This window comes from Haliotis cracherodii, unplaced genomic scaffold (assembly GCF_022045235.1).
Source record: "Haliotis cracherodii isolate W230 unplaced genomic scaffold, xgHalCrac1.p SCAF_4, whole genome shotgun sequence".
Taxonomy (NCBI): domain Eukaryota; kingdom Metazoa; phylum Mollusca; class Gastropoda; order Lepetellida; family Haliotidae; genus Haliotis; species Haliotis cracherodii.
The window spans coordinates 20650620-20678503 of NW_027266297.1; the positions used below are offsets into that span (position 1 = coordinate 20650620).

General features: G+C 42.4%; 3 protein-coding genes across 3 annotated transcripts; 1 reads left to right on the forward strand and 2 right to left on the reverse strand.

Moving 5' to 3' along the window:
• The first annotated feature begins 241 nt into the window (after positions 1–241).
• Positions 242–4748, forward strand: LOC139478891 (zygote arrest protein 1-like). The gene is made up of 2 exons (XM_071261567.1): positions 242–455; positions 4343–4748. The coding sequence occupies exons 1-2, from the start codon at positions 330–332 to the stop codon at positions 4613–4615; spliced, it is 399 nt and encodes a 132-aa protein (XP_071117668.1). The 5' UTR covers positions 242–329; the 3' UTR covers positions 4616–4748.
• A 9110-nt stretch (positions 4749–13858) lies between these two features.
• LOC139480479 (neutral protease-like) lies at positions 13859–16178 on the reverse strand. Its single transcript, XM_071263568.1, has 2 exons — positions 16154–16178; positions 13859–15900 (listed from the first exon to the last, which is right to left on the reverse strand). Exons 1-2 carry the CDS (start codon positions 16176–16178, stop codon positions 13859–13861), a joined length of 2067 nt encoding a protein of 688 aa, XP_071119669.1.
• Positions 16179–23301: 7123 nt separating this feature from the next.
• On the reverse strand, positions 23302–25609 carry LOC139480480 (neutral protease-like). Its single transcript, XM_071263569.1, has 2 exons — positions 25585–25609; positions 23302–25343 (listed from the first exon to the last, which is right to left on the reverse strand). Exons 1-2 carry the CDS (start codon positions 25607–25609, stop codon positions 23302–23304), a joined length of 2067 nt encoding a protein of 688 aa, XP_071119670.1.
• Between the last annotated feature and the right edge of the window lie 2275 nt (positions 25610–27884).

Sequence of the window (27884 nt, forward strand, 5' to 3'; positions counted from 1 at the left end):
GCAATCATACATTTTAACGGCACAAGCTTTTACGTCACTTCATTCAAATAAACGCATGCTACAAGTCATTTATCTTGACTTGTGCATTCAACCAAAACATAACACGTCATAATGCTCCTCATTGACAAGACAAAGCGCGAAACAGCACGAGCAGCAACATGTGGTCACATGACAGCCAAAAAAACGGTTACACTAGTCATATGACAACCAATCATTATCTGTTATCTCGCTTCCGGGAAAGCTGAGCGCTTTCCCAGAAAACCTACACGCAAAACAGAAACAACAGTTGGTGTGCATGGTATCACGAGAGTGCAGTGAGTCAGCTAGCGATGTCGAAACGGCGAGGGGGGCGACGACGCCCGACATTGGAACGCGTGTACGGGTGGTTTCATTGTAAAAACTGCAGACGAGGCTGGGAGAGTTCTCATGTATACTGTATAGAGGGGACTTTGAAGGTACGTGTTGATCTATGTATCTACCGACATGTCTATGTATTTATTGACAACTGTGTTCATGAACGGGATGTGCAGATTTAAAGCTATTTGTTAACACACTCTTTTTGATAATGACACTTATACATAGAGAGGTGTCACAGTGACCTTCGTTATCAGCTTTCTGCATTCGCATTATGCACCATTAAAGGTACATTCTCGTGTTTTTAAAAATAATTCTTGTTATATTCTATATAGGAGAATAAATCCCGGAATATGACATTATAGTCCTGTCCTGGCCTGTCCTGTGTAGGATAAAATAGATTTATCATAACAATTTGACTAGAATCTGCCTCCTACACGGCACACCCACGTGGATCTGCAACAACTACCTGCCAAGAATCAGGCTGTGTAAGAATAAATTCACTGTCACACCTAGGCTTGTGAGTTCCAGAACAGGTGGCCCAGTCGTCTAAAACGCCGCAATTCGCTGCCACTGGGCACGCCAGAAACCTAGGATTGTGAGTTCCAGAACAGGTGGCCCAGTCGTCTAAAACGCCGCAATTCGCTGCCACTGGGCACGCCAGAAACCTAGGATTGTGAGTTCCAGAACAGGTGGCCCAGTCGTCTAAAACGCCGCAATTCGCTGCCCCTAGGCACGCCAGAAACCAAGGATTGTGGGTTCCAGAACAGGTGGCCCAGTCGTCTAAAACGCCGCAATTCGCTGCCACTGGGCACGCCCGATCGGAGAAACCGCATTATCGGTGGTTCGAGAAGGGAGCATACTCTGTTTGCCTAATCGAAAGTTCGAGGTTGACCCACATTTGTAACTAAACGGACTTATTGTTGAGAATATGTACTACGTAAACGAACCCGCATTACGAACTGCTATTTTGTCTATTGAAAATACGTATTATGACTTATAGTTGGATTAGAATGTACAAATGTGATGACGATACGTATGCGCCATGTATCCCCACTAAAACGTATACTGGAAAAGGTAGAATGAGTGGTATTGCCTCTGTAAATTTAATTTGAGGCAGATCTAAGTTTCTTGCTTTGTAACTATTTTTACAATTAGTCAGCTATGATGACGTTATTCAAACTTTAAAGACTTTGTGTGCCTTTCGTGGAATTAACGTCACACTAAATAATTTATAAAGACATTTCCCATCAATATTACAAAATGAGAATAATATATAATGTCACATACCCATTCAAAGTAATGACAAATGTGAGCCCAATAACCTCAATGACTTAGTCAACCCAATGAAGCCCAGCGATTTACAAATGTTGGCTCACCTGTTTCGATCACTATCAAACGAGAACAATGTGGGCCACATTTTAGAAAATGGTTATTAGTAAGCCAAGCTAATGAAGCTTAGCGATTTATAAATGTGGTCCCGCCTGTTACAATCACTATGACGGAAGAACGCCTACCCACTAGGCGATATACAAATGTGGGCTAACTTGTTTCGATCACCATATATGACGGGAACAATGTGGGCCCACATTTGAGAAAATGATTATCAATATTTAAGTAGAATTTCGCGATTGATAAATGTGGTCCCTCCTGTTGCAATCAATATGACGGAAGAACGTCTGCCCACATGTAGGAATTGATTATCGTCACTAATTAAGCAACCTAACGAATCTAGACCATATACAAATTTGGGCCCAATTGTTTCCATCACCATAGATGATGGGAACAATGTCGATCCACATTTTAGAAAATGGTTATCAGCACTAGACCAATCTAAGAAGATGTACGGATGGAAACATAAATATATAACACATTCAAACATTTAATTAAGAATACGTTTTACCTTAGGGATAAGCTGGGCATTTAATAGCTGGACCAACAACGAACAGCGTGACTGACGCAATTTCTCGCAAACACGAAAACAACGGAGATATCTCCCGTTTGAAATTAGAGTGACCTCCCTTTCCCAATATGAACCACTGATAATGTGGTTTCGCCTCCGAAACCTAGGATTGTGGGTTCCAGAACAGGTGGCCCAGTCGTCTAAGACGCCGCAATTCGCTGCCCCTGGGCACGCCAGAAACCTAGAATTGTGAGTTTCAGAACAGTTGGCCCAGTCGTCTATGACGCCACAATTCGCTGCCCCTAGGCACGCCAGAAACCTAGGATTGTGGGTTCCAGAACAGGTGGCCCAGTCGTCTAAGACGCCACAATTCGCTGCCACTGGGCACGCCAGAAACCAAGGATTGTGAGTTCCAATACCGGTTTGTTCCTTTTATGTTTTTAAGTTTGTCAGCACCATATCCGTGCTGATTGTTTTCTCCAAGTGGAAAACGTCTGAGACCTGCATCACTTCAGGCCTCCTCCCACATCAAGCTGACACGCCGCGACTGGAATACTGTTATAAGAGGCGTTAAACCCAAATTACTCTCCGTAGGTCTACGCAAACGGTCAAATCCCAGCGCGGACATAGATGAACCAATATGCGTACACATAAAACATTTATTACAACTACAGTTAGTGCATATAACTGATGACTGAGTAGGCTTGAGGTGGCTTTACCTAAATATCTCTCTTAGTTCGAATATAAGAGAAAACTTCTGAAAATGTCTATAATTTGCAAACGTTACACTTTGTTCTGTTGTAAGTAAGAACCATGGGAGCGCTGACAGGTACCTGGCCAAATTTTCATTCACATGAATACGTATGATAACTTTCACAACGAATTCAAAGACTGTCCAAACTAGGGCTGGGACGAGTCCAAATTTACTACTCGGGTACCTATCCCCCCATTACCTGACCCTACCCGGGTACCCACTGTATACGTAGGTCTCAAGAGATACAAAATGTCCGATACGGAAATTGTTTTTTCCACAGCAATTGCAAAACATATTTAGATACATGTATAAAACGATCTGGTTATGCATACACTGAAGTTGACTTAAGTTATATCTTTATTCAACCATATGAAAAATCAGAAGGAATGGGTGCATGGTCAGAAAGAAATGCGAACATTAGTGACTTGTAGTGTAACCATAGAGGTTTTTTTTTAAGCTAACCGCGGGTCCGGGTAGTCCTGTGGGTACCCGGGTCCTACTCAGTACACATCCGACCCGAGTACCCGAGTTACCCGTCCCAGCCCCATCATGGATACATGCAAGCAGACAGGAACTATTCTCTGACAAAATCTGGCAACAGTCGCAAACTTTAAAAACTTTTCAAATTGTATCCGTGTGTGTTGTCAAAATAAAGTGAATACCCAATTTCTGTTTAGAACGGAATAACACGTCTTCGGTGTCATGTTATGCGAACTGCATGCGGCAGTAAGACATGTTTGGTCGCACTGATAATCATTGCATGAATACATCACATGACGTTGGTCAACACTGTAAAAGTGTTTACATCTTAAAAGACAACCCTAAACAGGTTCCTTGACCCATACATTTGACATGATTAGGATTAGGATTAGGTGTTTGGGGTCTGAAAATGTGAAAGAACATGTCTGCCACAAAGATGACACTATGAATACACAGTGCCTTTCAGAAAGTGGTCAAATGGAACAAATGTTATATACACCCTCACACCCTGGGTTCGACTCCCAGATGTGACTTAAATAAAAAGAGCTCGAATTTGTACTTCACTGAGATAGTGTTATCCCAAATATAACATTTGTTAAAAATGACATTGTTGGAAGCTGTTGTTCTTTAAAACATATTCCAACTCACAGTTTTAATAACAAACATATTTGGTTTTGCAGCTGTAACTGAAAAAAATATTGAATCTCAAGACAAAATCTCTGTACCCCCGTGATATCACTGAAATACCGTTCACAGCGTTAAACCAAACTCACTCACGTCCAAGTGATGTAGATTATTTTTAAATGATATTAAAGTTATGAAATATATCCCGACATTCTCCATTGTTGCAGGTTGTTTATCGTCAAGGATGTAAGACATGTGGCACCTCTAGTTTCCCATACCAGACGGACTACCTCATCTGTTCCGAGTGTGGGGAACAACAGTGCCAATGTGCATTGATATACGACTCCTACGACGACGATGATGACGCATACGACTCTGACGACGATGGAGACTTACGAACATCCCGGAACGGCCGAGATCGCCATGTTGATGCAAAGAAGCCACATCTTACACATCTCTGTCAGAAGTGTCAGGCAGGATACTTGTGTGCAAGGGCGTAGGGCGGGGTCGCAGTGTCTAGCACGACTTTTGACCTTGACCTTTATTGTCCGTTGACAGCAAACGCTATATCTGGGCCGTATGAACGAATATGATTTGGGTTATCAGATGGATGAAATAAATGATTTGTTTGTACGTTTTATTGCCTTTTTCCTTGGTGACTTACAGAGATATTTCAATTGATGATCTTAAAAAAAAGTCCCTTCATTAAAATTAACTGGCTGGAAGACTATTGAAAATTCATTTAATAATCATAGACAGATTTTACTTTGATGACGAGAAGCTAATTCACACCAAGTCTGTTATTGAAATGTACAATATTGTACATAAGTATAAACAATTTTGCTAACTTAAATATTTTCGAAGGTATGTACCTTGATACGTTATATTACGTTTCCTTAAGAGCCAAGATGTATTCCCTTGAACAGTATTTATTATAAGATTATTAGTTTCCCTTTGACATTCTAGCGATTATTTTCATAATATTCTGTACGCTAGTTTTTTTGGTTAATTTACAAAAATGTGTTTTGTATAACGCAGCTTGAAACAGTATTTAAGTTATTTTATGGTGTCTCAGTTTTATGTGAGATGAAAACCAAAGTGATGCATGTCTCAGATGTTGACAAATAAGTAAACACTCGATCACGGGGATATGACGTCGGCAAACCAAACACCAACTAAAACTTACGACCACAGGACTCCTATTCGGTGAAGTAATAGTATGATGTACACACAAGCTGCTTCTAACTAATAAACATAAGTCGCATCAAATAAACAGAGGGTGCCCTAAAAAATATCGTCCACCTCTCGCGCAAACACATGCACAGAAACACATTACCTACCCCGAACTAAACACTAATACCGTTATATTATCGACATGCACCTGAATCTTATAAGGATAGCCCTCATCCAGTTTGATAGAATTAACTTGACACTCACCAATATCACACTCTTTGACGTTTAAGCGTTAACAAAAGACAGATATTTCAAAATAAGAATATAATTTTATTATGATATAAGAATCCCCGGAAGATGTTGAAGTGTACCAAAATAATACATTATAAAGTGTTATACATCATGGTATGTTATCCACATATTATATGCAAGTTACCGCCAGTGATGTGATGCTGATATCTCAACTCGCGTGTTGCCATGGTTAATAGGGCGAGTGATTGATTCCAGGTTGTCGTACACGGCCATACTGATGGAGTTGCCTTGTGTAGGCGACGTCACAACGACGTGGATTGCTCCCGAAGGAGGCGTCAACATAAACACGGGACGTTGGGAGGAGGAGACGGTGAGATCAGTCAGGCTCTCGCTGTTAGGTAGCGTATCCATGAAGGTTGCCCCTTACACCCACTGAAAGTGACTCCTACCGCCTCGAAGCATGTTTTTTCCCCCGCGAGATAGTCGTAGCCTAGGTCGTAGCAAGCAGCAAGACGTCACATGGTCCTTCCACAAAGGTCGTTGAACGACCCCAAGGAGATGATGTTTACTTTGGAAAGCACTCGAACACTTCTGATTGGCCTATTGTTTTTCTTTGCGATCTGATGGCGTGGTTGAACCATTTTATATAACCATACGCGCAGGTATGGTGCTAAGGTTGTTCCAATTTGTACCATGGTTTAAGTCCACCACTTTGACTTAGGCGTTTTCCAGAGCGCAGGTGGAGCCACTGACGATGGTGTTGAAGCGGAGAAGAGGTACGCCATACACGTATTTGCCGACCCTCTCGTTGCAGACGGACTATTGGTGAGGCTGTGGACGCGGCTATGAATGTAAGGACGGAGACGCTGAGATACCTGTGTAACCAAGGACGGGGTTCCCCTACTACATCAGACTACCACCACCAAATAGTCCACTCTCTGTATGCAGTTTCGTGCATAACGTTGCTTGCCACGCCTGTAAACACGACTTCTACCATCCACACGGCGAAGCATAAAACGTGACTCGTCAGTAAGCCAAACTTGTCACCATCACAGTTGTGGCCATACTCTGTGACCTTGACACCATTGTCGTCGCAGCAGACGATGCAGGCTCATCAAAATGACACCTCGAACTGGTCGTCTAGCACGAATACCTACAGCGCTTAAACGGTTCCTCACTATCTGGGCTGATATCATGCGCAGTCGTGGGCCCACTTGCACAAAACGACCTTAGCGCTGCGACTATTGTCAGCCTATGTTAAAGTATGGGCGTTACGATATCATCTGAGTGCTAAGATCGCTCTGTGCAAGTATTGCCGTAGTTGTAGCGGTGGTCATGGTGTCTTTCACGCAAGTGACGTAGCCGTAGAAATCTGTCCTGTGCTCTAGTAGTGACACGTGGTCAACCGGATCTGGCAAGGTCACGTGTTGCCCCGTGTGTCGTCTCCAAACGGTTTCACAGTAATGGTGCTTGGTGCTACGTTGAAAACCCTGGCTTCAGCTGAAGATGATTCTCCTCTTTGCAGTTGGCCTATGTCGTTGTTGCGTTCCGTAAGTCGTGGCATGTTTTCGCTGTTCACTTGCGGTAAAATTGTGATGGCATGCATATGAAAACCCAACGTTTTTAATAGCACAACAGGTGATATTGTACGTACATGTCATACTGGGGTGTTTCGGCGCCAGGCTCTCATCTGGTTGTGTTTTTGCGATCTTTTCACCAAATTACTGCAGTACATCATCCTTTTCACACAAATCAATCCCAATCCACGCAGAAAGGACCAATTAAATTTTGGTATTAATTTAGCATGGATGTCGGCAACACTCTGTCAAACATGAACGATGTTACTACGTTTGCGTTTTTTTTTGTAGAGTCTACACCCAAATGTTGGGATGTATGTCAGTGTTCTGAAGAACAGGTATTATTTGGTTTCAACACTGAATGTCTTAATTGTTCTTGAGGGAATTCGGTATGGCAGTATAAGTTTAATGTTTAATCTGTTTCTGTTGACTATTTCAATCTATATTTGGTTTAGAAACATACATTGGTTGTAAACAATTTAGACGTAGTTCATACCGTTGATATATGTTATTTGTTATAGTTGTAAGTATGCCAAGAGACCATAGCATTTGCGTATATGCAATACATTGGATATATGGATTATGAATACCATTTATTAATATACAGGACATATGGTGATGTTTGCTTGCTTACTTGCTATCATGTATTTAAAATTTATATCTGTTACTCCATAGAAGCTTAATATGCTACAACAGTGCAAAACATACTGTAAACGCAATGATCCATTTAGATCATTATGTGAGTAAAAACCAACCTTCTCTGTGAAACTTACAGTCTTAACAGTCTTAACTAAAAAAAATGTTGGTATAATTGAGTATTAATTGAGTCCGGAAATATAGTCTACGTGTAAACTAGACCGATAATAAGCTCTTATAGTCATCTGAAAATGAACTCGTTTCCTAGTTCGTTTGGAGTTCCTAAATCATAGCTAACTTTTAAGACATCATACATATGGCGTAACACTGCACACAGCAGGGGCTTATACATGTCGGAGGAAGGATAACTCAACACAATGTAGTAGACACAGGTTTGTGTTTACTTGGAGTTTACACGCAGCAGATATAGTATTGTGGACAAGTGTGGTGTGTTGGCACTATTTGCGTCTCCTGCAGCCCACATGGCTGTTTACAATTCCCCTGTTCGTGATCACCACATGGTTCTGATGGAGGGTTAAGGTGATAACAGAAAATACAAGATCGTGATGAATATTGCCGAATCTGTACGAACTGTTAATTGTGTATTGAAGAAAGAAGTCATAGACACCATCTAGTTGCCAGCAACAGTTCTTGATGCTGTCTGTGTCTACATATCATTGTTCTTTTGTTCACCATAGAACGGGCTTATCTATGACTCAAACTTTCATATGACCTTCAGAGGCAACTCGATGTGCAAACTGAATCACACTTATTATAATCTGAAATATGAAAACAGATTATTAAAATAATGACAATGGATTGAAAAGAAAGGGTACGGGGTGTTGTTGTAGGGAAGGTAAACGTCAATGTTTCCCCTGTGGTGGTTGACGGCTCAGGCTGTTTTTGTACAGCTTGTGCGCCAACGTGTGTCAGTATCTGATGAGCGGTTCCTGCAGCTACAGCGCCAACACCAGCACCTACAACAGCGGAGCCAAGTTCAGTACTCAAAGCACCACCTACAGCTGATGTTCCTAAGTCCGCGAAGAGGTCGACGAGTAAGGGAATCAACAGACTTTCGCCAAACTGTCGCTTCTCTGGAACTCGCTCATTCTGAGCTATGTGCCGGGCGCCCACCAGCACAGGGGCAAGCAAAACGGCAGCACACACAAGCAGAAATCCAACCTTCATTGCCGAATCTGTAAGAACAATGGAATGAACATAGTCATGACTAACATATAATTTATAGATTATTGACTTTAGGATTATAATTAATAATAACTTTCCGAAATACACTGTACAATCTCCATTTGTTTGGTTGAACAAAAAATACATGCACAAATAAAGTACATATGTTTCGATGTACAACACACGACAGCCTCCATACCCCTTACCCTCAGATATGGTGTCACATGCTAGTGAACTTGACCTCCAAACTCATTGACGGTAAATATTAGGAAAAGGACGCAAAAATACGCTTAACCTACATAGTCCTTACCCTTAGTATACTTCAACTGGCACTACGACCTTTACTACTACTGCTAGTACTGCTGCTACTACTACTACAACTACAACAACGGCTACTACTACTACTACTACTACTACTACTACTACTACTACTACTACTACCATTCTTTATCACTACACTAGTTACGGAAAAGACACTCAGCACATCTCGTGTGATATTGTATGTGCCCCATTTCATGTTGGCTTGCAGGCCGGGAGTTGAAAGGTTTGATATTGTTTTAATTTAGATCTTGCATGGGTAGACATCCAATATGCCATATGTACGTCTCCATACAGAGGCGCGACCTGTGGGATGTCATCGTAAGAGTTCTCTTAAACTGCATCTAAGTACTGTGCACCAACACGTTAAAAAACAACAACAACTTGCAAGTATTTTTAATCTCCTCCATGTGTCAATACATTATGCTATCTATGAAACAGTTCATCATTATCTGTTGGGAGGCCATGGTAATGTTAACATTCTGTAAACTCTAGAAGCTCTAATTTGAACAAAGTTAAAACTGTCACAGTTCACCAAAATGAATTAGCAATAGCTGAATATATGACTTCATCTGGAAAGTACTATACGAATCTCAGGACATCCTGTCTTTGAATATATTCGATAATCATAAATCACGGACAAATTTTAAAATATTATTAATTTTAATTTACTTAATGGGACTTCCCGAAAGGTTTTTAATCCGTCCCATTGCGGTATTTATGTGCATTATATTAGATAAACATAAGCATGCATGATTGATTAATGTCGCTTTTTCAGAAAGATATATCAAGAGTTATATAACACGATTTACATGTTGGACGCACCGGGACCTTCATTGTGGTAAGCGTCGCCCGTTAACATGTAAACCCTCACCACCAATATTGCTAAAACATGTGAATAAATAGCCATGGATCATTGTTTGAGAGTTTCTATAAACGTTTGCATATGGAATGTTTTCTTGCCGTATCGACGTTAGCAGACTTGTGGCTAGTGTTACTTACACAACATTGATGAGGTGAGTCAAGGTGATGCTTTATAAATTCTCTTCTCAGTTGATCACCAATCGTAAATGCTTTACAATAATAGCTGTACAGGTATAATATCTCAAAGTCTAACGGTTCGAGGAATTTTACAGGAGGCAAACACTCTTCCGATCTGAACATTGGTGAACAGGTATTATTGCGGAGGTAATTACAGATGAAGAGTGTATTTTAGTCCACGAAGAGTGATGAGGATATATGCTTCCTCTGTTTTCAATGGATAGGTCATGTTAGTGCTACATGCAACTTTGGCAGTGCTAAGTTCATTTTGAAACCGCACGCGTTGCTTCTACAGGTAACATGGTTCCACTTTGAAACAGTGGGTTCCACCATGGACAGTTCAAATCTGTGGCGGAGCAGTATCAGTCCAGCCGTGCGTCCAGTTAGGTTACGACCATTTCTTTGGAGACAGCAGTACTGCTCCGTGGCGTCACACACTTACTTTTTATGAAACTTGTGGTAGTGGCTGATGCTGTCGGTGGGTCGGGACATGCTTACCCATTTCGTGAACACCTGGTGTCATCACAGATTTTCAGCGATCAATTCATATAATTTTTCGAGTACTTTTCGCCATATAATCGAGACTGGTTATTATCTGTCGTTGATGTTTCATATTTAGAAACGGCTACTCGCAGACTCATCTATAAAGATGACAGGTACTGTCATGGCAGCCATAATGAACGTTTAGTCCATGCACTTTGTCAAAAATTATGCAGATATATATTCATCGAATGGGATGAGAGTCATATTTATATACTTTCACATGACACGGGTAAACTATTGTCCATGCTGTAAACTATTTACACATTGAACTAAATAATCTATCAGTTGTACACAAGAGCGCCGTTTTGAATCAATTATGAAGTAACCTTGAAGGATGCTCAAGTGTTTGTTTCTGTTATATCTTTAGCTCCGTTTCACTGTTTATTTAGGTGACGATGAAAGTAATAAAACGCTTTAGAAGACAAAGTTCCTTCACACAACACAACATACTTACCCTAAGGCACAGCAGACTTACAATATGACAGAATTCCAGTTTGGCAGTATTTATGTAATAGTTTATGTAATATTAACATCTGTTGTTTGCTATATATAACATAATTTTGTTCAAAAACATATGCATAGACAGGTGCAGAAAGATAAACACTCCCGGTTTAATTTCATTTTCTAATATTTTTAGCATTATGATTACGTTACCCAGAAAAATATATAGATACATAATTTAAAGATGCCGTGTTATTCTATGAGGCTATGACAATTTTAGACATTGGATAACATGGGTAATTGAATGCGAAATTCATTCGTCTGAAGTTAACGTGTTTGATGTGCTATACATGGAGTCCAGAAAAAAATATCAAGTATATTTTTTAAGACGCCTTGAATTTCATATTTTTTTCATGAAACAGTTCGCAACAATAATAACAAGGTGACATTGTTCCGTACAGCGACGAGAAAATTCAAAACGATATTTTAAGTGACTGTTCATTTCCGGGGCATAACCCATTAGCTGTTCAATATTTATTATGACATTTTGTATACATTCAAGGCAAGTGCTGCCTTGTGCCTTATGTGTTGTTATTTATTTGATGTATGTTGTTATTTAATACATGTATGTGAAAATGGGGGTATGGTTCATTTCCTTAGTATACGCTGTTCAGTATTAACTATGAATCTGTACAGATCAGACTCTGCCGAACTGATGCCCTTTGCTAAATATGAATCGAGAACAATTGTTTGCGTTTCCAAGGCAACACGTCGTCTTTGTGGCGCCGTTTGCTTTTCATTTTTAGATTTTGCGTTTCATGCAACACGTTGGATTTCGATTCAAATGCAGATAAGGATCAAGTACAAAGCTAACTCATAAAGTGTTATCAGTTATTGATATTCAGGTCACACAAACTAGATAAAACTACTTGTATTTCATACATTTCGCATTTGTGAGGGAAATAGCAAACTGAAAAAAACAACTCTTGCAACCGAAGCTGAAAGAACTATAGCGAATATTGCTGACTGCCAGTTAAAACAAATATATATACTTGTGTAGTTAGCAAAATGTCTTCTATTTCCATAGACATGTCGACGCTTATGTTGACAGGGAAATTAGCTAAAGTTGGAGACGAAGAATACGTTGAGTCCAATTTTTTTCGGTTGGCAGAAAAACAAACAAATACAAATACTAATAGAAATATGTCGAGGGGTGATTCCAATTCTACTATAAATCAAGTCCAGCAAGCAGGCTTATCCCACTCCCGGCTAACCTATACAGGTGCTGTCGGAATACCTAACTAACAGTAGAGATGTAAACATATATATACACTATTGGACAACAATGGACAGACAAAGAGACAATGGCGTTGCCCTGGATATGGGACTTAGGATGTGATTAGAGACATGGCCTAGGGGAATATGGTTAAAATGTCATAATGTGAAATGCTGTGTTAGACAATGGCACAATTGACCGCTGTTACGCGTGAAGTACAGCATAAGATAAAACGTTGTCCAAACAGAGTGATATTAAGGCACTCTGTGACAGACACATGATATGAATGGGGATCATGGGTTAGGATAGATCCCAAGCAAGCTATGCTGGTCTAAAGATTTGATGCAATTCATCGGGTGGTTAGGTCGGTGAAGTGGTTGATTGCACGTCGTCTTACCCTAGCAGTCGTCACAGTAGCAGTCTGTCCGCTATCCCGAGAGTTATATGCATATCCGCTGATAAACTGAACACAATTAAGCAATACAAAACCACGCCACAAACATGTGAAAATTAAGTACTGTTTCAATCTCATGCATTAGGACCCATTGCATCAACCAGTGTGGTTCTCTATAATTGTATGCGAACACAAATGGAAGAATCGGTGAAGCAGCGGAGACACCATATTGTGGTGGAGCGCGCATTATTTTGAGTGTATTGTGTTAATGTGTAGATGTGGTGCTTATGTAAACGATCCAGTTTAAAGCATCGTTATTAAGAACTAGCTGTGGATCAAACATTTCCGCATGTTACATTTTTTAAATATTTTTATTGAGTGAGTGAGTGTTATATAATGATTGTAAAAGGAAACTCCGACACGAAGCCACAAAGGACCACGGACACGGCGCTGACAAGCCGATGATCACAATCAGGGCGAATCTCGGATTTAAAGCCAACATTGTCGGATCATGCCACGCCGAAGGCACATAAGTGCAGCGAATTACGGAGCTTCAGGCGATTGGGCCTCCCGGGTCCCCATACCACGGCTACAGCAATATTGCCAACCAATAGTATATCTCCTATAAAAATGTCTCTTAATAATGATCACAATCAGGGCGAAGCTGGGTTTTGAAGCCAACATTGTCGGATCATGCCATGCCGAAGGCTCACAAGTGCTGCTTCAGGTGATTGAGCCTCCTGTCTCCCAATAAAACGGCTACATCAATATTACTAACCAATAGTATATCTTCTGTTAAAATATCACATAATAATTGTTCATTTCATGGAAACCAACTTAAATTTGAACTTGTATATACTTTAATCAATGAAAGCTACAGAGCATATTTTCTGCAATAAATTGACGATCATTCATACGTGATTTGAACGTTGACGTCAGTGATGTCGTTACCCGATTCAGCAGATACACGCAGGTACAGCGACGGGGACCCAGATGGAAGCTGATATCTCAACTCGCCTGTCGCCATGGCTAGTGGGGCGGGTGATTCCAAGTTGTCGTACACGGCCATGTTGATGGAGTTGCCTTGTGTAGGTGACGTCACAACGACGCGGGCTGCTCCCGATGGAGGCGTCAACATAAACACGGGACGATGGGAAGAGGAGACGGTGAGACCAGTCAGGGTCTCGCTGTCAGATAACGTCTCCATAAAGGTCGGCTCCTGACACCCACTGAAAGTGATTCCTACCACCTGGAAGGATTTTTTTACCTCCAGATAGTCGTAACCGAGGTCGTAGCAAGCACGCATGACGCCACAAGCGCCTTCCTCAAAGGTCGTTGATCGAGCCCAGTAGATGACGTTAGCTCTGAGGAAGCATTCGAACGCTTTTCTGATGGGCATTTTGTTGACCTCCACGAGCTGGTAGAAGGCGTGGTTGAAGATGCCGCTGCTGTAGTGAACGTCGACGTTGTTGTTGTAGTCTCTGGTGTGCTTGAGTGAACCCCCATCTCGAGAAGGATCTTGAAAGTAACGCAGGGCCCCATTGCTGCTTTTAAAGATTTCAGCTCCAACGAACCAGTCGTTAGAGCCACGAGCAAACATCTCAGTTGTCTCCCCTGTTATATCCGAGAAGGCTTCGTTGATACCACCAGACTGATCGTCGTAGATGAGGTTGGAGTTTTGTTCGGTGACACCATGGGCAAGTTCATGAGCAATAACGTCTTGGTTAACCAGTGGGTAGAAAGTGCTTCGACCATCGCCGAAAGTCAGGCTGCTGCCGTCCCAGAAGGCGTTCTCGTAGTTCCTGCTGTAGTGAACAAAGAGCACTGGCTTAAAGTTGAGGGGAGTCATCGTGTACCATTCGATAAACATACGGGCTGATTTGGTGCCAAAGTTCATGGCGTCCAGAACGGGGGAGTAAGCACCGTTGATGGCGTCGTCATAACCGTTGGCACATGTGTAGGAAGAGGCGGCGCGGTTGTTCCTATTTGTACCCTGGTTTAAGTCCACCACTTTGACGTAGGCGTTTTCCAGAGTGCATGTGGCGCCACTGACGGTGGTGTTGAGGCACAAAGGAGGAACGCCATAAACGAACTTTCCAACTTTAAGATTTCCACCCTCCCCTTTAGCAGTATTGCCGCAGGTTGTTGGGCCTGCTGTTGTTGGTGCAGCTGTTGTTGGTCTTGGTGTTGTTGGTGCGGCTGTAGTGGGGCCTGCCGTTGTTGGTGCGGCTGTTACGGATTCTTGAGTTTGTGGGTCTCCGCCACAACTGTCAGTTGTAGTTTCTGGTTCAGGTGTGGTGTTCTCGCCAGGACACTCATCATCCCCAGGAGACTGTCTTCGGTGTCGTACAACAGCTTGACGTCTCTCTACTGCTTTGTTCTGGATGTTGTTGAAGGAACGGACAGTGGTAAGGTCACAGGCGTCGATAAAGTAGCAAGGACGGCTGGGTCTGTTGCCCTTCATGTAAAAGAAGTTGATCTCATAGGTCAGACGAGCCACGCCGTCCTTCTTGACGTAGACGTTCTTCTTGACGTTGACTTTGGTGACTTGAGACGCTCGGACCCCCTCCTGTGTGAAAGCTACCCTCTTGACGGTGTCATGTGTCTGCTCACAATCCTCAGGGTTGGGAATATCTTCCTCCAGTGATGTGAAAAGTTCACCGCTGACGACGCCTGTGTAACCTAGGCTGGGGTTGACGTCGGCTGCCACGCTCCCTCCCACTACTTCCAGACCACCATAGGTCTGCTGTAGACGTTGCTTGATCTTGCCTCGCACTGTCTTGAGGGATTCCCCGGGGACGATAGCGCTTATGCCGCGCAGCCCCAACTCTGCACGCAGTTCCTCACGAGTGGCGTGGAAATGAGACCGAAGCTTCAAACGTCGAGTGATGCCAGCAACGTTAAAGCGACGTGCGGCCTCAGTCGTGTACACTGTGAGGGACAGCAGTCCTGAAAAACGAAGTAAAGTAGAATATATCAGATATCTATTTGAAACCTCAAATTGATATTACATGAAACCCGTTTTCTATTCCTTTCTAATTTTTACTCTGAATGCAATTTGATTGAAATGAATTACGTTGCAATTAATATCTAGTCAGCGAAATTGTACGATGGATGCATTTATTCTGACACGGAAAGTCCCCGTTCCAACACAATGACTGGGAGCATATATGTGTCTTCATATAATGTTACAATTACTTACCCAGCAGGATGATTTGACACTTCATGTTGTCCTCAAGTGTATGAGATGACCAGTGACCAATAGCCTGGACTTATATACACATGGACATCACGAAACACGCACCTGTCCTCATATTAATTTGTCCGAGAACAATGCATAATATCATAACCCCAGGACATAATCTCATACGCCACACTCCGCTCTTGTGTTACAAAGCACAAAGATACTCGATACATAAGACACGTGCGGATTACATAAGTTTCTCATCATTTGTACGTGCTGGGGGAAATATGTACGATCTGTTTGTGCTGTCATTAGTGATAACAGCTATAGTCCTCCAGCATGACAACGCTAGAACCATGCATTCTGGTAAACTGACACGGGAGTTCCTCATCAACATGAAAGTTATTATATATACTCGTCAAAAAAGGAGGGGGCCATGAAATATAAATATTAATATCAAGCATAAGAACAAATATAAGTGTTGACGACCAACATCTTGTTCAAGAAAGTTTATGTCTGTAAAATTTAACACCAAAACACATCCTATAGTTGGCACGTGCCTCACGATGAAGCTCCAACCACGTGCTTAGGGTGTCATTCCTGACATTGACACCTTCCTGGAAGTTTAACTAATCTGTGGGTCTCATACGTTCTGTCAATTCTATTGATTCTGCGTATCGATTTACTTGTTCACCTTCATTTTTAGTGTGTGAATAGCATCTTCGGGCTATTTTCATGCTGGGAACAGGTAGCGCGCAACGTTGAATATTTCAGCCTGTGATTAGCAGACTATGGAACAGATGCCTACAAACCCAAAATGTTGACGATCGACCCGTTCAGGGTGTCCCAGGGCAACGACAAGAGTACAGGATCGATTGATCCTAAACCCGGCTCTACGAAATTGAACTCAAACGGTGACTCAAATTGCTGCATACTTTCATCAGACTACTGGACTACGAGTTAGTGAGTGAGTGAGTGAGTTGGGTTCTACGCCGCTTTTAACAGTATGCCAGTTATATCCCGGCGTGTCAGGTTAATGTGGGAGGAAAGCCCCAAGTGATGCAGGTCTCAAACGTTTGCCACTTCGGTAAAACCCATGAGCACGGGTATGGTGCTGACAAACCTAGAAATATAATCGGGGCGAACTGGGATTCGAACCAACTTTGGTTTCTAGCGTGCCAAAGGGACGCAACTCTGCACAGCGAATCGCGGACTGGGCACCCGTGCCCCCTATTGCCAACAGGCGTCAAAGATATAGACAACGTCAAATTGGGGTAATCATCGTTGGTCACGTGTCATGTTTTCACATGAGTCTCGATTCACTTTGATAGGCATGATCGCGTCTGACTTCCTTGATATGCGTGGTCGTGTCTGGCGACGTCGAAAGTCAATATAAACCTGAGACCTCATGGCAGATTTGGGGGTTGATCGGTTGTGGTGTGGGGTGGTATCACTATAACTGAGCGAACCCCACTCCATATTGTGAAGGAAGGGTCACTGAACAGTACCATCGGGACAACATACTGTCACCCTTTTTCCCCGTTTGCAAGGCGTGTGGGTCGACGTTTCGTCTTTTAGGACGACAACGCTGTGTTCACCATGCACGAATTGACAATGCTCTCCCCAAGCAGCACAACGTCCATAGACTGCCTGGCAGCACTGATTCATGACCTTTCCCTCACTGAACACGTCTGGGACATGATAGGAAGACGTGTGCGTGATAGGTCGCTGACCACGTTGGCTGAACTTGGCCAGGCGCTGCAAGAAGAGTGGGACAAACTCCCTCAAATCGCCATTCGGAGACTCATACGCATAAACACCTCGTCAAGTGAATGAAAGTTTGACAAATCGTAGCGGTATTACGCACGACTGATCCAAAAACGTCAACTTTGAAACTTTGGTCACATCTTACACCTAGCGGTCATAACATCCGCTGTACGACAACTACCGGTTGTAATGTGTCCCAAATTGGTTCATTATTATCATATACTAGTATAAGATAGCTGCGTGATAAATCGCAAAGAATAATGAAGAACGAAGCTTGGTGTACTCGTATTTCACGATAAAACATTGTTCTATCATGACGCCATTTCTGGAGACTCGAATATGCGCTCGAAACTTGTTGACATCATATATTGGACGATGTTATTATTGAGAGGGAAGTGTCTAGTAAGTTCTTCCCATAGATGTAGCTGGGCTACGCAAGTAAACGCAGTGGCCGAACAATCGCATCCAAAAGGCGGGAGAGATATGACAATCGGTATTGGGAGTAAAAGGTACAGATAATCGACGTGAGACTATGCGGGAAATACCAAACTGAACCCCATCTGTTCGTAAAATGGACTTGTCCGACATTTCCTTTGTCGGAATCTATTCAGAGAGGCATCATTATTATAATTTTGGTAAATATATTTTAACCTGGTACATTTTATCAGCATCCTTAAAGATGCACCCTCATGGTTTATTCTCCCTGCAGTGTTTTATTGTACGATAAACAACTCCCACTCGTCGTTTATTTCTTAAACACTGTACAACTCTTACTAGCAACAAATATCTCATAGGGTTATGGAAATTTGAAGTTATGTCCGCATATAATAATGTTTTTCCATGGCCTGCATGTTCATCTGACATGAACCCCATCGAACATTTGAGAGATCATCTTAACAGGCAAGGCAGAAGGCGACCGGTACCGACAGTCAGTCGTTAGGAACTGGAGTGGTGTAAATATACTAGCATATGAAGACAAAAACCAATCCACACTCTAGCATCTTATAGGTAATTAACTGTAAGTGACGTGAAAGCAAGGGAGACAGGCGAGTCTGTAGATTCACATCCCTATATAACCTTACAGGATGTCTAGGAGGATTTTATGTAAGATTTTTATGTTTTTGAAATAAACATCCATCCTGTAATTAAAACTAACCATGTTTTTCTGTATTTAGTGCTGTCTTTTTCAACGTGATGACTCATGCTTAATGTGACCACGGATACTTTGAAGCAAGGGACATTTGGTGCGGAACTGGGAGTAATGTGTTTAGCTTCCGGTACTTGGAAAAGGAGCTGGCTCACCTAGTCAATTTCGTTGTTTTTATTGCTGCTCTAAGGCCAAACTGTGCACACACGTAGAGGTAATAGCTTTTTAATGATTCGTTATTTTTAAAATAAATATAACGTGACTATAGGAGTCAATGGGAAAACATTTGTTTGTGTGTAACCTCTAAAGGCTCAACAATTATTTCCCTTTGTTATGAACACAACATGCCGCTAGGATAAAGTAGATTCCTTTGAAAAAGGACGAAAAAACATTTATCATGAAATAAACTTGATTATTAATCATATTTAAAGCAGTCTCTTCATCACTTATCTCAGAAAGATGACCAAACATAAATAACGGGAGCATAGCATGGGTGAGTGAGTGAAATGTTAATAACGTCGAAGATAAACTAACGGGCAAAAGAAACGCAACCAAATCATTTTCTGGTCTAAAACAAAAAAGACGCAAAATTTAGTAACAGTTGATGTTTAATTATGAAAAAAACACAATTATTCAAAAACGGTATTTGAAAATGACAAGATCAAAGACCGTGTACTTAAAGTTTTACAGACACGTTTATCATGCTGGGTGCACTGTCCAGTATTCGATCGCACCCACAGAATCGACGCCGATCTCTTTTCAAGTCCCGTGCTACACACATGGCTCAGTATCGGATGTGGCCCCCTATAGCAACGATGCAGGCCCTAACACGACGTCGAACTGAGTACACGAGTCTCCTGACATCACCATTAGGGATCCTACGCCATTCTTCCTGCAGGGCAATTGCCAAGGCATCCCTCGGGTTTGACGTTTCCGAATCCTGCGTCCAAGGTGCTCTATGGGCAACAGGTCCGGTGATCTGGCTGGCCACTGTAATACGGTCACATTGTTGGGGTTCAGAAAGTCGCCAGTGACTCGAGCCGTGTGAGGGGTGGCGTTGTCCTGCTGAAGCAGCGTCCGTAGGTGTCGTTGCAGGAAAGGCAGTGCCACAGGCCGCAAAACCTCATCAATGTAACAACGTGCAGCGATATTTCCGTCGATGATAACCAGATCTGTCTTCTGGTCCCCGCAGATGCCACCATGACCTACCACCGCCATAAGGCTCCACTTCTTGGACGCAACAACGTGCCGTCCGTTCACTATGCCGTCGGTAGATTCGAACCCGCCCATCAGACTTGAAAAGCTGGAACCTACTCTCGTCGCTGAAGAGCCTTGGCCCATCTCAGTCTGTGACGTCGGTGTAGAAACGTTAACGTCATGCCCTTGAAAGTTCGATAGGCACGGAGACCACACAGGCGGGGTCGTCTAGCAACGGTCCTTCTGCTGACTGGATATCCAAGGCTGTTTGCGGATGTTGACGTCACAGTTAGGAATCTGGACCTTAGGTGAAGAACCCGTAAATACCGGTCTTCCTGTGGGGTCGTGACCTTGGGTCTTCCACTCCTCGGCCTGTCTGTAGTACTGCCAGTTTGCCTGTGACGTGTGACAAGTCTGGCGATGGTGCACTTGAAGTAGCCCATGATTCTGGCAACGTGCTCCTGCGTCGCTCCCATTTGTAACATACCGATGGCTCTCTCCCGCTATGCGGTTAGCCGAGGCATCCTCGTGTTTTATATCACAATTTCATACGGGTAACTTTGTGCACATTTTGCATATTTTAGTGATTAAATTCACTTTCCTCGCAAATCACGTGAGGCACGTGCACATGTTCATAGGGAATAGGTAAGCTGCATTCCAGCTATCATGTGTTCCCAACTGCTTTCGTGCTGTTTGGCAATTTTTTGAAAACTGACGTCCATTATTTATTTATCTAATGACGGCCTGAAAACAGTCGAATTTGGCCCAGGAGAACCAGTGACAGAAAGCAAGAGCAACGAGCAACGAGCAACGCAATCGGGATACGAATCTCAAGTCGAACTGCCGATCCCCACTTTAGTCGGCTCAGGGTGTCAATTCAAGGAATCCCAACGGGTGGAACTACTTGAAAACTGATCTGGTTTTTTTTTCATATTCAATCAGATGTCTTCTTTAAGAATTGTGTTTTACGCCGCACTCGGCAAAATACCTGTTAAATTTTCGCAGCCTGTAAATAATCGAATCTGGGCCAGATAAACTAGTTATGAGCAGGGTCCTGACGACAGACAATCAACCAAGTCACCGAGTCACACGTCTATTTAATTTATGATACTTTATTTCTTGGTGCAGTTAAATCGAGGGCGAATTCACCTTGTCAGAACTAAGGGCGATCGAATGAGGTATTTTTTTGTACCATGTGATACATCCGGAGTGACAGGAAAAAGAGAAGATGGAGAGGGTGAGTGTGTTAAACGCAGCGTTAAACAGTATTTCAGGTATATCCCGGTGTATTGGCTTGATGTGTGATTAAAGGTAGTTACAATCGGAAGATTTCGGTATGACTTTAATTTTAATCATGTTTAAAGATTTATCATAAATGTTCGAATATTATTCATTCTCATTGTGGATTCTGATTGAACCATTGAACTACAGTAGGTTACGGTTATAAGGGACTCAAAGGGGCCACTAATTTCAGTACGTTATAACCGTAGTTTGTTATAAGCACATGCAGTAAATGTACAGGAAATGATCGGAACAAAAAATAGGTTCGTTATATCCGTCAGTTCGTTATAAACGTAGTTTACTGTATTCTGGATACTGAAATGAGGTGTAACGAGGCACAAATCGTTTCACTGGCTGTCCATTGGCAGGAGAAAGGAGATTTTTCATCCTTAAACTAGTTGAGTTTTTTTTTTTTTTTTTTTTTTTTCTTTCTGTATATCCGATGATAAACTGGACACAATTAAGTCATACAAAACCATGCCACAAACATGTGAAATTAAATTAAGAGTCTAATGTCATGCATGAGGACCCATTGCATCATATCAACCAGTGATTGGGAATTGACAAATTGGTTAGAACACCCTACCCTCATATGTAAAATTAATAATACATAAGAGTGAGTGAGTGAGTATGGTTTTACGCCGCTTTTAGCACTTTTCCAGCAATATCACGACGGGGGACACCAGAAATTGGTTTCACACATTGTACCCATGTCGAAAATCGAACCCGTGTCTTTGGCGTGACGAGCGAACGCTTTAACCACTAGGCTACCCGATCGCCCTAACAACATTTCACCATGACACCACATATGTGAGTACGTGTGTGTCTCGGTTTGTGTGCGTGCGTGAGTATATTGGAGCGATCAAACCGCATGTTGTGTGAGTTGCTTCCACATGTCGTCTGGCCTTGATTAGTTTGAAAAAAGTAAAAGCTACCAACATCTCATGATTTGGTTCGGTATGACTTGGAAGTATTCAACCATGTAGTACAAATAGCGATGGTAAGTATTCTATAGCAACGATAGATGTAAAGATAACTTGGGAACATGCTATATTTTTGTTAGAGAATAGAAGTAATAATTTTCCCCCCACTGAACATGCAATGCCTTTCCTTCCAAACCTGGAGCCGAAGAATCTTTTCAATTGTTCAAAACACATTTTTTGAGGCCATCAAATTTATCTGTGAACATTTTTTTTTTCAATTTTAAAGCAATTCCTGTATTAAGTAATCATTAAATAGATGCCCTTGTCTTTAATTGTATGCGAACACACATGGAAGAGTCGACGAGGCAGTGAAGAAACCCTATTGTGGTATTGCGTGTATTATGTTATTGTGTATTATGTTAATATAAAGCTCATGGAAACGATCCTATTTAAAGTATTGTTATTATCCACTACACGTAGATCACATGTTAATTTCCTTATGCGTGGAGTATATTTTGAGTGAGTGAGTGAGTGAGTGAGTGAGTGAGTGAACAGGGACATGGCGCTTACAAGCCGATGATCCCAATCAGGGCGAAGCTATGTTTTGAAGCCAACATTGTCGGATCATGCCATGCCGAAGGCTCACAAGTGCTGCGAATAGCTTCAGGCGATTGGGCCACCTGTGTCCCCGTACACCGGCTACATCAATATTACTAAGCAATAGTATATCTCCTGTTAAAATATCACGATGATAATAAATTTTCATTTCATGAAAAACAACTTGAATTTGAACTTGTATATACTTTAATCAATGAAAGCTACAGGGCATATTTTCTGTAATGTATTGACGATCATTCATACGTGATTTGAACGTTGACGTCAGTTATGTCGTTACCCGATTCAGCAGATACACGCAGGTACATCGACGGGGACCCAGATGGAAGCTGATATCTCAACTCGCCTGTCGCCATGGCTAGTGGGGCGGGTGATTCCAGGTTGTCGTACACGGCCATGTTGATGGAGTTGCCTTGTGTAGGTGACGTCACAACGACGTGGGTTGCTCCCGATGGAGGCGTCAACATAAACACGGGACGATGGGAAGAGGAGACAGTGAGACCAGTCAGGGTCTCGCTGTCAGATAACGTCTCCATAAAGGTCGGCTCCTGACACCCTCTGAAAGTGATTCCTACCACCTGGAAGGATTTTTTTACCTCCAGATAGTCGTAGCCGAGGTCGTAGCAAGCACGCATGACGCCACAAGCGCCTTCCTCAAAGGTCGTTGATCGGCCCCAGTAGATGACGTTAGCTCTGAGGAAGCATTCGAACGCTTTTCTGATGGGCATTTTGTTGACCTCCACGAGCTGGTAGAAGGCGTGGTTGAAGATGCCGCTGCTGTAGTGAACGTCGACGTTGTTGTTGTAGTCTCTGGTGTGCTTGAGTGAACCCCCGTCTCGAGAAGGATCTTGAAAGTAACGTAGGGCCCCATTGCTACTTTTAAAGATTTCAGCTCCAACGAACCAGTCGTTAGAGCCACGAGCAAACATCTCAGTTGTCTCCCCTGTTATGTCCGAGAAGGCTTCATTGATACCACCAGATTGATCGTCGTAGATGAGGTTGGAGTTTTGTTCGGTGACACCATGGGCAAGTTCATGAGCAATAACGTCTTGGTTAACCAATGGGTAGAAAGTGCTTCGACCATCGCCGAAAGTCAGGCTGCTGCCGTCCCAGAAGGCGTTCTCGTAGTTCCTGCTGTAGTGAACAAAGAGGACTGGCTTGAAGTTGAGGGGAGTCATCGTGTACCATTCGATAAACATACGGGCTGATTTGGTGCCAAAGTTCATGGCGTCCAGGACGGGGGAGTAAGCACCGTTGATGGCATCGTCATAACCGTTGGCACATGTGTAGGAAGAGGCGGCGCGGTTGTTCCTATTTGTACCCTGGTTTAAGTCCACCACTTTGACGTAGGCGTTTTCCAGAGTGCATGTGGCGCCACTGACGGTGGTGTTGAGGCACAAAGGAGGAACGCCATACACGAACTTTCCAACTTTAAGATTTCCACCCTCCCCTTTAGCAGGAATGCCGCAGGTTGTTGGGCCTGCTGTTGTTGGTGCGGCTGTAGTTGGTCTTGCTGTTGTTGGTGCGGCTGTAGTGGGGCCTGCTGTTGTTGGTGCGGCTGTTACGGATTCTTGAGTTTGTGGGTCTCCGCCACAACTGTCAGTTGTAGTTTCTGGTTCAGGTGTGGTGTTCTCGCCAGGACACTCATCATCCCCAGGAGACTGTCTTCGGTGTCGTACAACAGCTTGACGTCTCTCTACTGCTTTGTTCTGGATGTTGTTGAAGGAACGGACAGTGGTAAGGTCACAGGCGTCGATAAAGTAGCAAGGACGGCTGGGTCTGTTGCCCTTCATGTAAAAGAAGTTGATCTCATAGGTCAGACGAGCCACGCCGTCCTTCTTGACGTAGACGTTCTTCTTGACGTTGACTTTGGTGACTTGAGACGCTCGGACCCCCTCCTGTGTGAAAGCTACCCTCTTGACGGTGTCATGTGTCTGCTCACAATCCTCAGGGTTGGGAATATCTTCCTCCAGTGATGTGAAAAGTTCACCGCTGACGACGCCTGTGTAACCGAGACTGGGGTTGACGTCGGCTGCCACGCTCCCTCCCACTACTTCCAGACCACCATAGGTCTGCTGTAGACGTTGCTTGATCTTGCCTCGCACTGTCTTGAGGGATTCCCCGGGGACGATAGCGCTTATGCCACGAAGCCCCAGCTCTGCACGCAGTTCCTCACGAGTGGCATGGAAATGAGACCGAAGCTTCAAACGTCGAGTGACGCCAGCAACGTTAAAGCGACGGGCGGCCTCAGTCGTGTACATTGTGAGGGACAGCAGTCCTGAAAAACGAAGTAAAGTAGAATATATCAGATATCTATTTGAAACCTCAAAGTGATATTATATGAAACCCGTTTTTCATTCCTTTCTAATTTTCACTTTGAATGCAATTTGACTGAAATTAATACCGTTGCAATTAATATCTAGTCCGCGAAATTGTACGATGGGTGCATTTATTCTGATAGAGAAAGTCCCCGTTCCAAAACCATATATGTGTCTTAATATAATGTTACAATTACTTACCCAGCAGGATGATTTGACACTTCATGTTGTCCTCAAGTGTATGAGATGACCAGTGACCTTATATACACCATGGACATCACGACACACGCACCTGTCCTCATATTAATTTGTCCGAGAACAATACATAATATCATAACCCCAGGACATAATCTCATACGCCACACTCCGTTCTTGTGCTACAAAGCACAAAGATACTCGATACACAGGCATGCAAGTGCGAATTACATAAGTTTCTCATCGTTTATACGTGCTGGTGGAAAATATATATGTAATCATTACTTGTAATATGTTTCTGGCCTATCTCAGATCCCGGGTTCCACGGGTGGCCCAGTCGCACCGTACTTCGTTGTGCAGAGCTTCGTAACAGAGTCACACCAAAAAACTAAAATAGGGTTCGAATCTCAGATGGGTTTGGATATGTTACTCGGTTTGTCGGCACTATACCCGTGTCTCGTCGATTTCACCAAAGTAGTAAACGTCTGGGACCTTCACTTCAGGATTTCCTCCCACATCAAGCTGACACGATGTAACATAACAGAAGATGTTGAAATTGACGAACATCCCAAGTCACTCTATCTTTAGTCACTTAGCTATATAAAAACCTGTATAAAGGGGTTAACCATTGGTACTACTATAGGACAATAAACGACGGTTGTTAATAACCTTGAATATAGGCCAGTGTACGAGAATATGATGAAATTTAAACAAAGGATGTATGACTGTCTCTCTCAAAACTGGCATCTCTTCATGGAGCTCTCATCTAAATGCAAATATTACTCACAGTACAAATATCTCCTTTATATGGAAAAAAACTTATTATCATGTGAAATATCTGCTTATTATAAAAGATTAATATGTATGTTCAGGTGTAACAACTTTAAACTTGCAGTTGAAACTGGAAGACATTCTAAAATCCCATATGAAGAACGTGTGTGCGTGTATTTCCACTCCAAAGGTTTAACTCTAATTGAGGATGAGTATCATGTATTGTCAATCTGTGACAGATACCGAGCTGCAAGAAGAGAATGCTTTGCTGAAAGTGAAATCAACTTTACCACATTTCAACAGTTTTTAACCTTATGTCAACAAACTCCACAAGAACTTTAAAACACATTGGACTATTCCTATCTAAAGTTATAAATATACGTATCTCATCACTGTTCTAACGTATTCTAAAACTATTTGTCTTAACATAACGCCATAGTATATAAGCATGTATGATCTACATTATGTCAACATGTATTATAGGCTGGAGGCCTGATTACTGAATAAATCTGTCTGTCTGTACGAGAATAGTCTATCATCACGAACGTTGGAGACGAAACGAGGATGGACTTTAAGCTTGAACATTGGTCAATACACCTGGATGGTCTATAAGCTTGAAGATTGGTCGATAAACGAGGGTAGTGTGTAAGCTTGAAGACTACACAATAAACGTAGATGGTCTATAAGCTTGAAGACTGGACAATAAACGTGGAGGGTCTATAAGCTTGAAGACTACACAATAAACGTAGATGGTCTATAAGCTTGAAGACTGGACAATAAACGTGGAGGGTCTATAAGCTTGAAGGCTACACAATAAACGAGGATGGTCTATAAGCTTGAAGATTGGAAAAACAACGTGGATTGTTTATACGCTTGAAGACTACACAATAAACGAGGATGGTCTATAAGCTTGAAGGCTGGACAATAAACTGGATGGTTTATAAGCTTAAAGGCTACACAATAAACGAGGATGGTCTATAAGCTTGAAGACTTCACAATAAACATGGATGGTCTATAAGCTTGAAGATTGGACAATACACTGGATGGTCTATAAGCTTGAAGATTGGGCAATAAACGTGGATAGTTTATAAGCTTGAAGACTGGACAATAAACGAGGATGGTCTATAAGCATGAAGATTGGACAATAAACGAGGATGGTGTATAAGCATGAATATTGGACAATAAACGAGGATGGTCTATAAGCTTGAAGGCTTCACAATAAACATGGATTGTCTATAAGCATGAAGATTGGACAATAAACGAGGATGGTGTATAAGCATGAATATTGGACAATAAACGAGGATGGTCTATAAGCTTGAAGGCTTCACAATAAACATGGATTGTCTATAAGCATGAAGATTGGACAATAAACGTGGATGGTCTATAAGCATGAAGACTACACAATAAAACTGGATGGTCTATAAGCTTAAAGAGTGGACAATAAACGAGGATTGTCTAAATGCAACCCTGGTAAAGATACAGACACTAAAAATCTAAGATACAAATTAAACGCAACCAATATCATAAAATTAACA

Excerpts from the sequence above, each read along its gene's own strand:
- LOC139478891 (XM_071261567.1), top strand. The coding sequence starts at position 330 with ATGTCGAAACGGCGAGGGGGGCGACGACGCCCGACATTGGAACGCGTG. Across the intron at positions 456-4,342 it reads GTATAGAGGGGACTTTGAAG|GTTGTTTATCGTCAAGGATG; the intron begins GTACGTGTTGAT and ends CCATTGTTGCAG.
- LOC139480479 (XM_071263568.1), bottom strand. The coding sequence starts at position 16,178 with ATGAAGTGTCAAATCATCCTGCTGG. Across the intron at positions 15,901-16,153 it reads GTGTCAAATCATCCTGCTGG|GACTGCTGTCCCTCACAGTG; the intron begins GTAAGTAATTGT and ends TTCGTTTTTCAG.
- LOC139480480 (XM_071263569.1), bottom strand. The coding sequence starts at position 25,609 with ATGAAGTGTCAAATCATCCTGCTGG. Across the intron at positions 25,344-25,584 it reads GTGTCAAATCATCCTGCTGG|GACTGCTGTCCCTCACAATG; the intron begins GTAAGTAATTGT and ends TTCGTTTTTCAG.